The sequence below is a fragment of the Bufo bufo genome, chromosome 1 (assembly GCF_905171765.1).
Source record: "Bufo bufo chromosome 1, aBufBuf1.1, whole genome shotgun sequence".
In the NCBI taxonomy this organism is placed as follows: Eukaryota; Metazoa; Chordata; class Amphibia; order Anura; family Bufonidae; genus Bufo; species Bufo bufo.
Window position 1 is genome coordinate 565,552,340 of NC_053389.1, and position 12,148 is coordinate 565,564,487.

General features: G+C 37.9%; 1 protein-coding gene across 1 annotated transcript in view; it reads right to left on the minus strand.

The window, feature by feature from the left end:
- Positions 1–4,149: 4,149 nt before the first annotated feature.
- The window catches only part of SEMA3D (semaphorin 3D), a 181,303-nt gene continuing 173,304 nt past the window's right edge, over positions 4,150–12,148 (minus strand). The window contains exon 18 of the mRNA XM_040413133.1: positions 4,150–5,652. Within this exon, the coding sequence (XP_040269067.1) occupies positions 5,227–5,652 (426 nt within the window). The 3' untranslated portion in view covers positions 4,150–5,226. The remainder of the gene's footprint in view (positions 5,653–12,148) is intronic.

Genomic DNA, 12,148 nt, shown 5'->3' on the forward strand with positions numbered 1-12,148 from the left:
CTTGTCCCTCAAAAAACAACCCCTCATACGGCTATATGAATGGTAAAATTAAAAAAAGTCTCCATGAAGGAGTAGTTAAAAAAAAGAAACACAAATACGGAAAATGGTCCAGTTTTGAAAGATTAAAGCCAGATAGTGACACCTATCCTTTTCTCTATTTTTTTGTTTTTGAGTGAAAACGTTTCTTATAATTCCTGAACACAATTACTGTATATGGGCTGCCATTTTACCTGAGCTGTTGTTAACAGCATTCAGATATGGCCACCGTAGGACATAGACACAATGGACAGGAGGGACCTTATTGACTTCTCTGGGAGAGTTTTGTGACCTGTACAGAGGTAACGTTACAAAGAATAAGTAAATAAACTGTAATATCACCTATTCTGAATGGTGTATCCTGTGTTATCTATACAAAGGTGTTATCTGTCATTGGAAATCTGCTGGTGATGATAATGAAATGACTGCTGAAAAGGGATTTGTACAGATCAAGAAATGCTGCCTAATAATAGTAATAAAAAAAAAAATATATATATATATATATACACAGTACAGACCAAAAGTTTGGACACACCTTCTCATTCAAAGAGTTTTCTTTATTTTCATGACTATGAAGGCATCAAAACTATGAATTAACACATGTGGAATTATATACATAACAAACAAGTGTGAAACAACTGAAAATATGTCATATTCTAGGTTCTTCAAAGTAGCCACCTTTTGCTTTGATTACTGCTTTGCACACTCTTGGCATTCTCTTGGTGAGCTTCAAGAGGTAGTCCCCTGAAATGGTCTTCCAACAGTCTTGAAGGAGTTCCCAGAGATGCTTAGCACTTGTTGGCCCTTTTGCCTTCACTCTGCGGTCCAGCTCACCCCAAACCATCTCGATTGGGTTCAGGTCCGGTGACTGTGGAGGCCAGGTCATCTGGCGCAGCACCCCATCACTCTCCTTCATGGTCAAATAGCCCTTACGTTCAAAGTTTTCCCAATTTTTCGGCTGACTGGCTGACCTTCATTTCTTAAAGTAATGATGGCCACTCGTTTTTCTTTACTTAGCTGCTTTTTTCTTGCCATAATACCAATTCTAGCAGTCTATTCAGTAGGACTATCAGCTGTGTATTCACCTGACTTCTCCTCAACGCAACTGATGGTCCCAACCCCATTTATAAGGCAAGAAATCCCACTTATTAAACCTGACAGGGCACACCTGTGAAGTGAAAACCATTTCAGGGGACTACCTCTTGAAGCTCATCAAGAGAATGCCAAGAGTGTGCAAAGCAGTAATCAAAGCAAAAGGTGGCTACTTTGAAGAACCTAGAATATGACATATTTTCAGTTGTTTCACACTTGTTTGTTATGTATATAATTCCACATGTGTTCATTCATAGTTTTGATGCCTTCAGTGTGAATCTACAATCTTCATAGTCATGAAAATAAAGAAAACTCTTTGAATGAGAAGGTGTGTCCAAACTTTTGGTCTGTACTGTATATATATATATATATATATATATATATATGTTTTACATAAAAACATGATTTAAACAACATTTTCTGTTCTGATTACCTTTCTTTAACAGGAATAAAGCTGCTATTGTTCCGTATATTATTCTTTTCTAAGCAGCTGTAAAGCTAAGCAGCTGGAAGTATACAGCAATCTTCTATATAGCTAACGTGTAATTGTATATTGGAAAATATTATTTAATCATTCAGAAGATAGCATTTACAGTACTGGCTTGCTCAGGATAGCTGGATTGTGTGCTGGAAGTATTCTGCAGCATGTGCGTCCTTCTCCTGGGATCACACAATAAGCCAGTCTAGTCGTAGCATATGTCCAGTGTTCAGTGTAATGGTTTTACCAGTAAAGAGTTTCCATTTGTCTACTCACTTTCATTTATGAAAACCAAACGGTAACTGCCATGTGACAGTCAGCAGCCACTGTCGAGTGTTTCATTATGTCAGAGATTGTCCGTGACACCACCAGTGTAACTATAAAGAGACATTTGTCATTACCATCACACATATTTAATAATGCTTTCATAATGTCAGGACGGCATGTATAATACACATTTATTGTAAGTCTCCTTGACATTCGTCTCCCAGCAGGTTTACAGGTTATATGGCCTATGTAATGTTTCTATCAGATATTTTACACTCCTGCATAACATATTCTATTATGTACACAATCAAATGGACCGCAGTTGTCTAATAACTAATAAAATGTTTTAATGAAGAGCCCTGCTTTCTCTTCAAGATTCTCAACCACTCTTGTCCAGATGACATCATGAGGGGCTGCATTTGGGCACTCAAGTGCCTGTTCTGCAGCAGCTAGAATTCATATAGTGCAGATGCCTGTATGCTGAGAGCTCTGCCCAATCATAAAAACAGAAGGCTTCCTCGGTTTTCTCCTCTGTTATGGGGGCACTGTGGTATCTTCCCCTATTCCAAATTTGTATGTATGTTTATATCGCTACGTATAACTGTATTTGGTTATTTTTCTGCTGTTTTGGAAAGTTTTTTTTAAAACTCTTTTGCTGAGTCGTAACCTATGTTTAGCTCTATAGAATGTCTATTTTGTATTCATATACAATGTATATATGCAGGGGCAGATTTATTAAACTGGTGTAAAGTAGAACTGGCTTAGTTGCCCATAGAAACCAATCAGAATCCACCTTTCATTTTTCACAGCTCCTTTGGACAATAAAAGGTAGAATCTCTCCCATATACTGTACGTGTGTAAAAAAAAAAACTGAAAAACTTCCTATGTGTGTGTTTATATGTGTGCTTACCTTTTGTCCGATTCTTAGTTGAATCTCATGCAGAGTTATGGTTAGGATTTAAGGCCCCCATAATATGTTGGATTGGTCACCAGTGACCTAAGCTTTTATGATTATCCACTGATCAAATATGTAAAAGCCAGGTTAGGCTACTATCACACTAACATTTTTGCTGGATCCATTATGAACGGATCCGGTTGTGTTATCTTTAACATGGCCGAGATGGATCCGTCTTGAACTCCATTGAAAGTCAATGGGGGACGGATTTGTTTTCTATTGTGTCAGATTGTGTCAGAGAAAACGGATCCGTCCCTATTAACTTGCATTGTGGGTCATGACAGATGACAGTCTTGCTCCGCATCCCATGACGGAAAGATAATCGCAGCATGCTGCGGTTTGTTCTCCGGTACGGGAACGCAACCAAATAGAAAGGAATACATTTTGGAGCATTACGTTCTGTTCAGTTACATGTTATCCCCATTGATAATGAATGGGGAAAAAACTGAGGCTTTTTTTCTGGTATTAAGACCCTATGACGGTTCTCAATACCGGAAAATAGAAACGCTAGTGTGAAAGTAGCCTTAGACCTAAAACCCTTTTAAAATTGGCTGACGTTCCCAGAAAATTGCCTGCTCCCTGACCTGAATGACATTTACTTGCAGCAATTAACTCCTCTGTATGAAGATAAGTGATTGCTACTCTGACTGCCCAGAAATGATGATTTTATAAAAGATGAGATCACCAACACATGAGTGTTTGCTTGTGAAGCGGGTGAACAGTGGCACCATTTACATGGGGCAGTCATCAGGAATGTGTTGGTACAAAAGTTAATTCCTGTTAATTTTCTTGATCCTCAGCCAATGTAAAATGACCTTTAAGTTAAATTTTCCAGAGTTGTCATTAACTCATATTTTACTCCTTTACTTTTTCCACCTGTTAAATGCCATGGTCACATTTCACGATGGAATCTGAGGGTTTAAATGTCCAGACACTCCAGTTCTAAAATTGTGGGCTTGGCATGGGTGGGGTTTAGGCTTAGAAAATGGTCTAAATGTAAGACAGCTTTGAAGCTGTCTTACATTTAGAATTGGTGCTGGATGCTCCAAAGTTATGGAGAGGCCTGCGCCTCTTCATAACTTCAGCAGATCCACTGCCAGTTTAGGGCAAAAAGTTGCAAAATAAAGATTTCATTCGAGTAGGGTAGTGCATAAAACTGGAGTCATATTTCTATACATATTCCCAGGTGCACCAAACATGCGGTTTGATAAATTTTATGCAAATTACAGTAACATAAGCTCAAGCAAAACCGATTAAAAAAATTCAGACCAAAAAAATTAACATTTACATGATGTAGACAAACTACAACATAAACCATAAGTATTTCAACAAGTATCTTTATTGGATTGTGCGCATTTTCCTGACATAAAAGAGCTCAATGGAGTCTGTAAACTTTCACGTCTACTATCTGTAAAACAGAATGTCAAAGCAAAAGATCATGGAATTACCAAACGCTAGTGTTAAAGAGGCTGGCCACCTTTTTTTTTTTTTTGGACAAACCACCTTCCTGGCCAGAGATGCAATAGGGAAGAATACATACCCAGATCAATGTCCTCTGCTGCCTCGTTTAGATCCCCTGCTATCCAAATTCACTTTGACGCAGCTGCAGCTAATCACTTGCCTCAGGTGTGACCTGCTCTCCTTGCGTCAACTCAGTTGGTCACATGACAGAAGGGGAGAGGTCACCTCTGCAGCCAGTGATTGGCTTCAGTGGCAGCAAAGGAGATGTTGACAGTGAGAGATTTGAGCAAGACAGCCAAGGACAGGGAGTAATGTAGCCAGGACCCAGCACCAGGAGCAGGTATGTATACTTCACTTTTGCAGGTCTGGCAAGGAGGGGAGTTTGCAAAAACCTCCCAAAAGATGCCCAACCCCTTTAAATCATTAGTGGAATACTAAGTCACAGTGTGTCCCTTGCTTTGCATTTTTTGTACACTTTTTGAACCATTACTATCAACATACAACTGTAACACAAAAGTCTCATAATCAGGTTGTCTTAAAAATACCATATTCAATAGTAGAATAAAAACTAAACATTAACAAGTAAACAGTTGTTTTAAACATCCCAATATTAACTTATAACTTACAAAAAGGGAGAGAATGAGGCACCTTAATAACATAGTTTAATAAATAAAAGCCTGAACGACCAGTCATTAACTTAACCCAGAAAATGAGGCTACATACAAACAACACTACACAAAGAAGTCTATAACCCCTTAACCCAGTCTATTCTTTGAAAGCTGTAATACAAAACGTGAAGTGCTTCACTTTTCTAGAATATTCTTCGTACTACATTGTCTTGTATGCATTGGTACTTCCCATTGGAAAAAGGAATATTAATACAAGAAATGTACACAACGAAATAATATGAAATTGTCCACAGTACACCCAGCTCAGTCTATGCAGATAAAATTCTAGCCTGCTTCTCCCTTTGTTCATGGTGTCTCCTGTTCCTGCTCTTTTTGATCTCTTGGACATGTTTCCACTTTGCTCCACCTTTATTGCGTTGTCTTTTCTTCTCCTTGTGCCACATCTGCTCGCAGTACTCATCCATGCTGAAGGTAGGGCTGCTTAGAAGTTGCAAATAATCCTTGTACCTCAGTCGTGACTCTGTTATTAACTCTCGGCCTCTAGCCTCATCCTCTTCCATCTTCTGGGTTTGTTCCATCTGCTCATTTTCTATCACTTTTACATTGAGCTTAACCAGGGTGTGAATGAATGTATGTTCTTGTGCTTTACAATAATATGTTCCAGAGTCCTTCTTCTGTAGACTGCGGATCAAAAGCCCATATTCTGTTTTAATGACTCTTTCGTCAGATGTTATCTGTCAAAAAAGAAAAAAAAATACTTAAAAAAATGCTCTTTCAAAGTAACTAACAAAATACTCCAGACCCTGAATGAAGTACATTTCAACCATCATTTACTACAGTTTCCTGGTGCAAATGTTTGTGAATTTTCCGGGGTTAATGGTCCTGCTCCTGCCATGCCCCCAACAGCACCGCACCACTCCTCCATGTTGAGGTCAGCGTGAAAATGAAACATACAATAAAGTTTTGTCCCCTATTATAATTTATGCCACTATAATTCATGTTATGTGGCAGATCTGTCTCTGTATGTCTATATATCTAGCATTCATCTACCTGTATATCTATATACCTCCTACCACAATTGCCAATTCTAACTGACATTTGAAAATATATTTTAGCCTTACCATTGTAATTCTCTCCTATATGAATCCCAAATTCAATGATATTTAACAAGAGTCACCATGACTAAGAACACTTGGCTTTGTTTTAGACTATTATTACAACTAACCATGCACATACTACAATGACTAATGTCTTAGTACATCTTAATTCTGCAGTTTTCACCCTAAACAACCTATCTTCCTTTGATGTGGAACACATTCTTATGTTTAATTCATAAACAAGAGACAGTGGGATAAGAGGTCTACTACATCTAAAAGAGCAAGCAATTCAGGATGTCAGAATGAAGGTCATGAGTAAATCAACTAAATACAAGTCTTATAATCATATCAACAGCTAGCTTTTATATGATCTTTAAGGCATCAGTACAGCCTCTTCAAATGGCTGATCAACAGGGCTGTGATAGTTAGTCCCCCACATATGTATATTGATTGTCTATTCTGAGGATAGTCCATAAATACTCTAAACTGGGGAAATCCCATATGATATAGTTCATGTCAATCTCTCTCTAACAAAGCTAGAACTAGCCCTGTATCTCACATGGATCCAGAGATCTTTCCATTCATTGCTCTGCTAGGTCTATATCAAGCTGGCAGATGAAGAGGATTGTCTTTTCTGCTGTAGCTTAGGAGGTGTGTCCATTCTGCTGAAGCTCTCTCCCTATAGCAGCTCAGGAGACAGTTGGGGGCATGGGCGGGACAGAGAACAAAGAGCAGGTGGTGATATGCAGATATATTTTTTTGAATAACTCAGTGGCTATTCAAAATTTTTAATACATGTAATTAAAAAAGTATTCAGATCCAGGTGCTGGTTTGAAAACAGTGGTATATTTTTTGTGGGACAACCCCTTTAAAAGAGTTCCTATGTTTTGTACTAAAACAGTTTGTAGATCTTCATACATAGTACTGTAATTTGGTTCTAAAGCACAGAACCTGGCGATATTGAGGCAAATTCATCAATTCTTCAATGCTTTTACACAATTTTTGAGACACCAAAAAAATTACCATTCGCTCTACTAAAGAAAAATGGGTACATCTTAGCAGGAGGTGCATGGCCTCCTAGGGCCAAGATTTACTATAATTAATGCCAGGAACTGGCCTCTTTTTGCACCAACTGACTTCAGGCTAAGAGTGGTGTATTAAACGCCAGCCATAGATTATCAGTCCTCTTAGCTACTGACTCCAATGATCTATGTGGTATATATATATATATATATATATATATATATATATATATGAAGAGACTGAATACTTGCTGTGTAAACATAGAATGGTATTATAAATATTATTTAAAGGGGTCGTGCCACGAAAAATATTCTACAGTTTTCAAACCAGCACCTGGATCTGAATACTTTTGTAATTGCAAGTATTAAGCATAGCCACTAAGTTAATCAGTAAAATGTATCTGTATAGCGCCACCTGCTCTTTGTTTTTTTTTCTTATTTCTTTGTCCTGCTCACTGAGATAGCCGCACATGCTCAGTTTCATCCGTCAGGAGCAACATGGAGGATGGCTCAAGCACAGTGGGTTAGAAACAATCATCTCCCATGCCTAAAGTATGCAAGACTGCAGCCAAAGACAAAAAGGAGAAGGTGAGGACTGATAGTAAGCAGCTGTTGGTGGGCGATTCCATCATAAGAGCTGTGAAGTTTGAGGAAAATGGTGTTGTGAGATGTCTCCCTGGTGCTACCGCTAGCAGGGATAGACGACGTATCCTTAATAATGTTAGGCAAGCAAAGCAGGAAAGGGAGGTGGATATTATTGTCCATCTTGGGACAAATGATCTGGCTTGCAATGAGGTTTAAAAGGTGAAGGAAGCTTTTCACACACCTGAAAATGATATACGGAAGGTTGCATCAACTGTTTCATTCTCTGCAGTTTTGCCTGTGCATAACCTTCAGCATGACAGGAAGATGCACATTAAGGAATTCAATGTATGGCTTGGTGAATGGTGTCTGAACCAAGGGTTTGGCTTTGTGTCTCATGTTAGCTCTCGTTGGAATGGAAAAGAACTGTACAAGAAAGATGGTTTGCATCTTTCTCTCAAGGGAACAACTGTCCTCAGTGAACAGTTCCAAGTATTTGCTAAGGAGCATTTAAACTAGGCAAGGGGGGCAAAAGAGTGATAATCCAGCAGTCCGACTGCCCCCCGGAACAATGCCAGTAGCACATAGGTTAAGAAATGACAAGCTCAGAGTCTTGTCTACAAATGCTCGCAGTTTAGGGAATAAGATCAATGAACTTGAGGCTATAATGGCATCTGAGGATATAGATTTAGTGGCTGTTACTGAGATGTGGTTCAATGGGAGTAATGACTGGGATATAACAATACCAGGGTTCTCTCTATATAGGAAAGACAGAGAAGGCAAGAAGGGGGAGGGGTGGCCCTGTATATGAAAGATAGCATAAAATCAAATTTAATACAAGTTAGCAAGACCAATTTAGAGTCAGTTTGGGTTACCTTGCAGCTTGATAATCATAAGGTAACTCGTGTAGGTGTGATATATTGACCACCTAGCCAAGTCAGAGAATTAGATGATCTACTAGTTGATGAAATAGCTAAAATGACATTTAAAAGGGAAGTTATCGTTATGGGAGACTTTAATCTTCCTGATGTAAACTGGAAAACCAAAATAGCTAGTTCTGCCAGGAGTACAGATATTCTAAATTCCCTACTGGGATTATCTCTACAGCAAGTAGTTGAGGAGCCAAACCAGAAGGAGGCCATTTTAGATTTAGTATTCACAAATGGGAATTTGATATCTGAGATTACTGTAGGGGAAAGCTTGGGATCTAGTGATCCCCAGTCAGTGTGGTTTACTATAAGTACAGTGACTGATTCACACCACACAAAAACAAAAGTTTTAGATTTTAGAAAAACTGACTATTCTAAAATTAGATTAGTGGTATATGAGTTCCTATCAGATTGGAACAGTTTCAATGGAGTCCAGGAGAAATGGGACTACTTAAAAGTGTCACTATTGAAGGCAACATAAAATTGCATTAGGCTTGTCAATAAAAGCAAAAAAAAGAGACCACTGTGGTACTCAGCAGAAGTGGCCAAAATCATTAAAAACAAAAAGATAGCATTTAGTAATTATAAAAATAAAAAAAATGAGGATGACAGGCAAATTTATAAGATTAGTCAGAGAGAGGCCAAACAAGTTATAAGAGCTTCTAAAGCACAGGCAGAAGAGAAATTAGCCCAGTCATTGAAAAAAGGCAATAAGACATTCTTCAGATGCATAAATGAAAAAAGGAAACTAAAACAAGGAATTACCAAATTAAAAACAAAAGAAGGAAGGTATATGGAAGAAGATAAAGAACTAGCTGACTGCCTCAATGAATACTTCTGTTCAGTTTTTACAAAGGAAAATGAAGGAAAAGGACCTCAGTTAGGAAGGAAGACTAATAAATCTTTTGATGCATGTGTCTTTACAGAGGAAGAGGTTCTAAGTCAGCTGTCTAAAATGAATACAAATAAGTCACAGAAGGCCTCGATGGTAAGGTGTGTCTTTTTGCTGATGACACAAAGATTTGTAACAGGGTTGATGTTCCTGGAGGGATACACCAAATGGAAAAGGATCATGGAAAACTAGAGGAATGGTCAAAAATCTGGCAACTAAAATTTAATGTTGATAAGTGCAAGATAATGCACCTGGGGCGTAAAAACCCAAGAGCAAAATATGCAATCAGTGATACAGTCCTATCCTCAGTATCTGAGGAAAGGGATTTAGGGGTCATTATTTCAGAAGACTTGAAGGTAGGCAGACAATGTCATAGAGCAGCAGGAAATGCTAGCAGAATGCTTGGGTGTATAGGGAGAGGCATTACCAGTAGAAAGAGGGAGGTGCTCATGCTGCTCTACAGAGCACTAGTGAGACCTCATTTGGAGTATTGTGCGCAGTACTGGAGACCATATCTCCAGAAGGATATTGATACTTTGGAGAGAGTTCAGAGAAGAGCTACTAAACTAGTACATGGATTGCAGGATAAAACTTACCAGGAAAGATTAAAGGACCTTAACATGTATTGCTTGGAAGAAAGACGAGACAGAGGGGATATGATAAAAACCTTTAAATACATAAAGGGAATCAACAAGGTAAAAGAGGAGAGAATATTTAAAAGAAGAAAAACTTCAGTATTCAGTATATTGGGCAGACTAGATGGGCCAAATGGTTCTTATCTGCCGACACATTCTATGTTTCTATGTAACTGCCTTCTGAGCTGTAATAAGGAGAGCATGGACACGCACCCTTAGCTGCAGCAGAAAAGACACTCCCTTTGAGCTTTCAACAATGAATATGAAGATCTCTGGATCTATGTGAGGTACAGGGCTGGATCTACCTTTGTTAGAAAGAGATTGGCATATACTATATGATGTCTGATTTTCATTTATTAGATTAGTCATGGGATAACCCCTTTAATATGTGACACAAATCATGTACACGGTTGAAGAACTATATCTCTGCGCAGATGGCATGGGCAGTGGTTGAAGCAGTGTCCTGACCACTGCCATATTACACCAGATGGTGGAGGAGACTGTAAATCACTATTGTTTACATGGGCAGCATATACAAAAATTATTTCATGCTAAACAGGTGAAAGTAAATAATAAATTAGTAAGTGGCATAAGTTCATATTTTATAGCACCTTTAAGATTCAGCAGTGTATTAGCAAGAGTGTTGAACTTACTGAAGATTACCAAAATTACGTTTCCGCTTAACCTGTAAGCTTATAGACGTACGTGTATAACATGGGTTGATATTTTTGCTAACCATTTTTTTTTTCATGAGCTCTCTTTATTTATATACAGTGAGCATATATACATGAAAACTTCCTTTACAACAATGTCTAAAAATGTAAAGACCACTGAAACATGTTATTCCATGAAGGCAGCATCCTCAATAGTGTATGCTATTATATTTGGGCAAAGATACACATCAGTATTGTAGGAGTACACCATCATTTCTCACATCTTTGTTGACAGTAAACCATGTGAAATCATTCTATTATGTAAATCATAAGGGCTTAGAAAGTATAATAAGACAAGAAAAGGAAATGGAAAACATATTTGTTATTGATCACTGCAAATGGGGTCATCTACTCTGTTGGGTAAGCATAGCATTCCTTTAACTAAAGCACATGTGGAGCATCTTCTCCAAGAAGACAGCTGCATTTGGATGGCAGCATCTTCAAAGCAGACCTTTCATCAAGAATCAGCTATAAGAGCAGATGTGACAATGACTGATTGCATCATTATTGTGTTAGAAGATATATGTTTCTAGGTTTCTAAGAGATGACGCACTAGCCAGTACCTATTGAAATCAATAGGCTCCCTGTGTATTGCATGGAAATGCTGGGTCCTCTATATGAGAAATGCTATTTGTAGCTGCCTTTATGAGGATCCAGGGCAAGGGATCTATTTCTATTAACTTAAAAATCCTGTTAATTACAATAACCCCTTTATTGCATTGTTCACACTGAAAACATCCCTTTCTAGTTTCAAGTTCTGTTAATCGTTTCCATTCTTACAAGATCCACAATAAATATGAGGAATCCATTATGGAACATTAAGATCCATTATGACAAATTTGATGGATCAGCAAGGATTCGTTTTCCCCCATTGTTTTTAATGGGTACTTTAGCAAATTAACCCTGATGGAAATGAACTAAAAAGTATGAACAAAGTTTTAAAGGGGTTGTCCAACCTTTTACTCTGAGAGAGCATCACTATCTGATTAAATGGGTTCGACACCCCACATCCTGCTGATCATCTGTTCTGTTCATTTAGCTCAAGGGAAGCTCCATGCTCTCTTTGCCAAAATTTGCCAAAATTTGTTGAAATCAAATTTATAGTAGGGGCAACATAGACAAGGAAATATTCACAATTTTTTGCAAATTATGAAAAAAAGATAAAATAATTTACCCCTTAAATAATATGCCCATAAGTAGACTCTGGCTTATGGACCAGAACTAATTGTTCCTTTAAATAGTCTTTCAGCAGAAGGATATTTATTATCTTAAATAATTTCCTGTCAGAAAGAAGTAGATTTGGCTTGGTAAAGGAAAGGTAATACAATTATTTCCAAATCCCTAATTAATGTTACTGTTA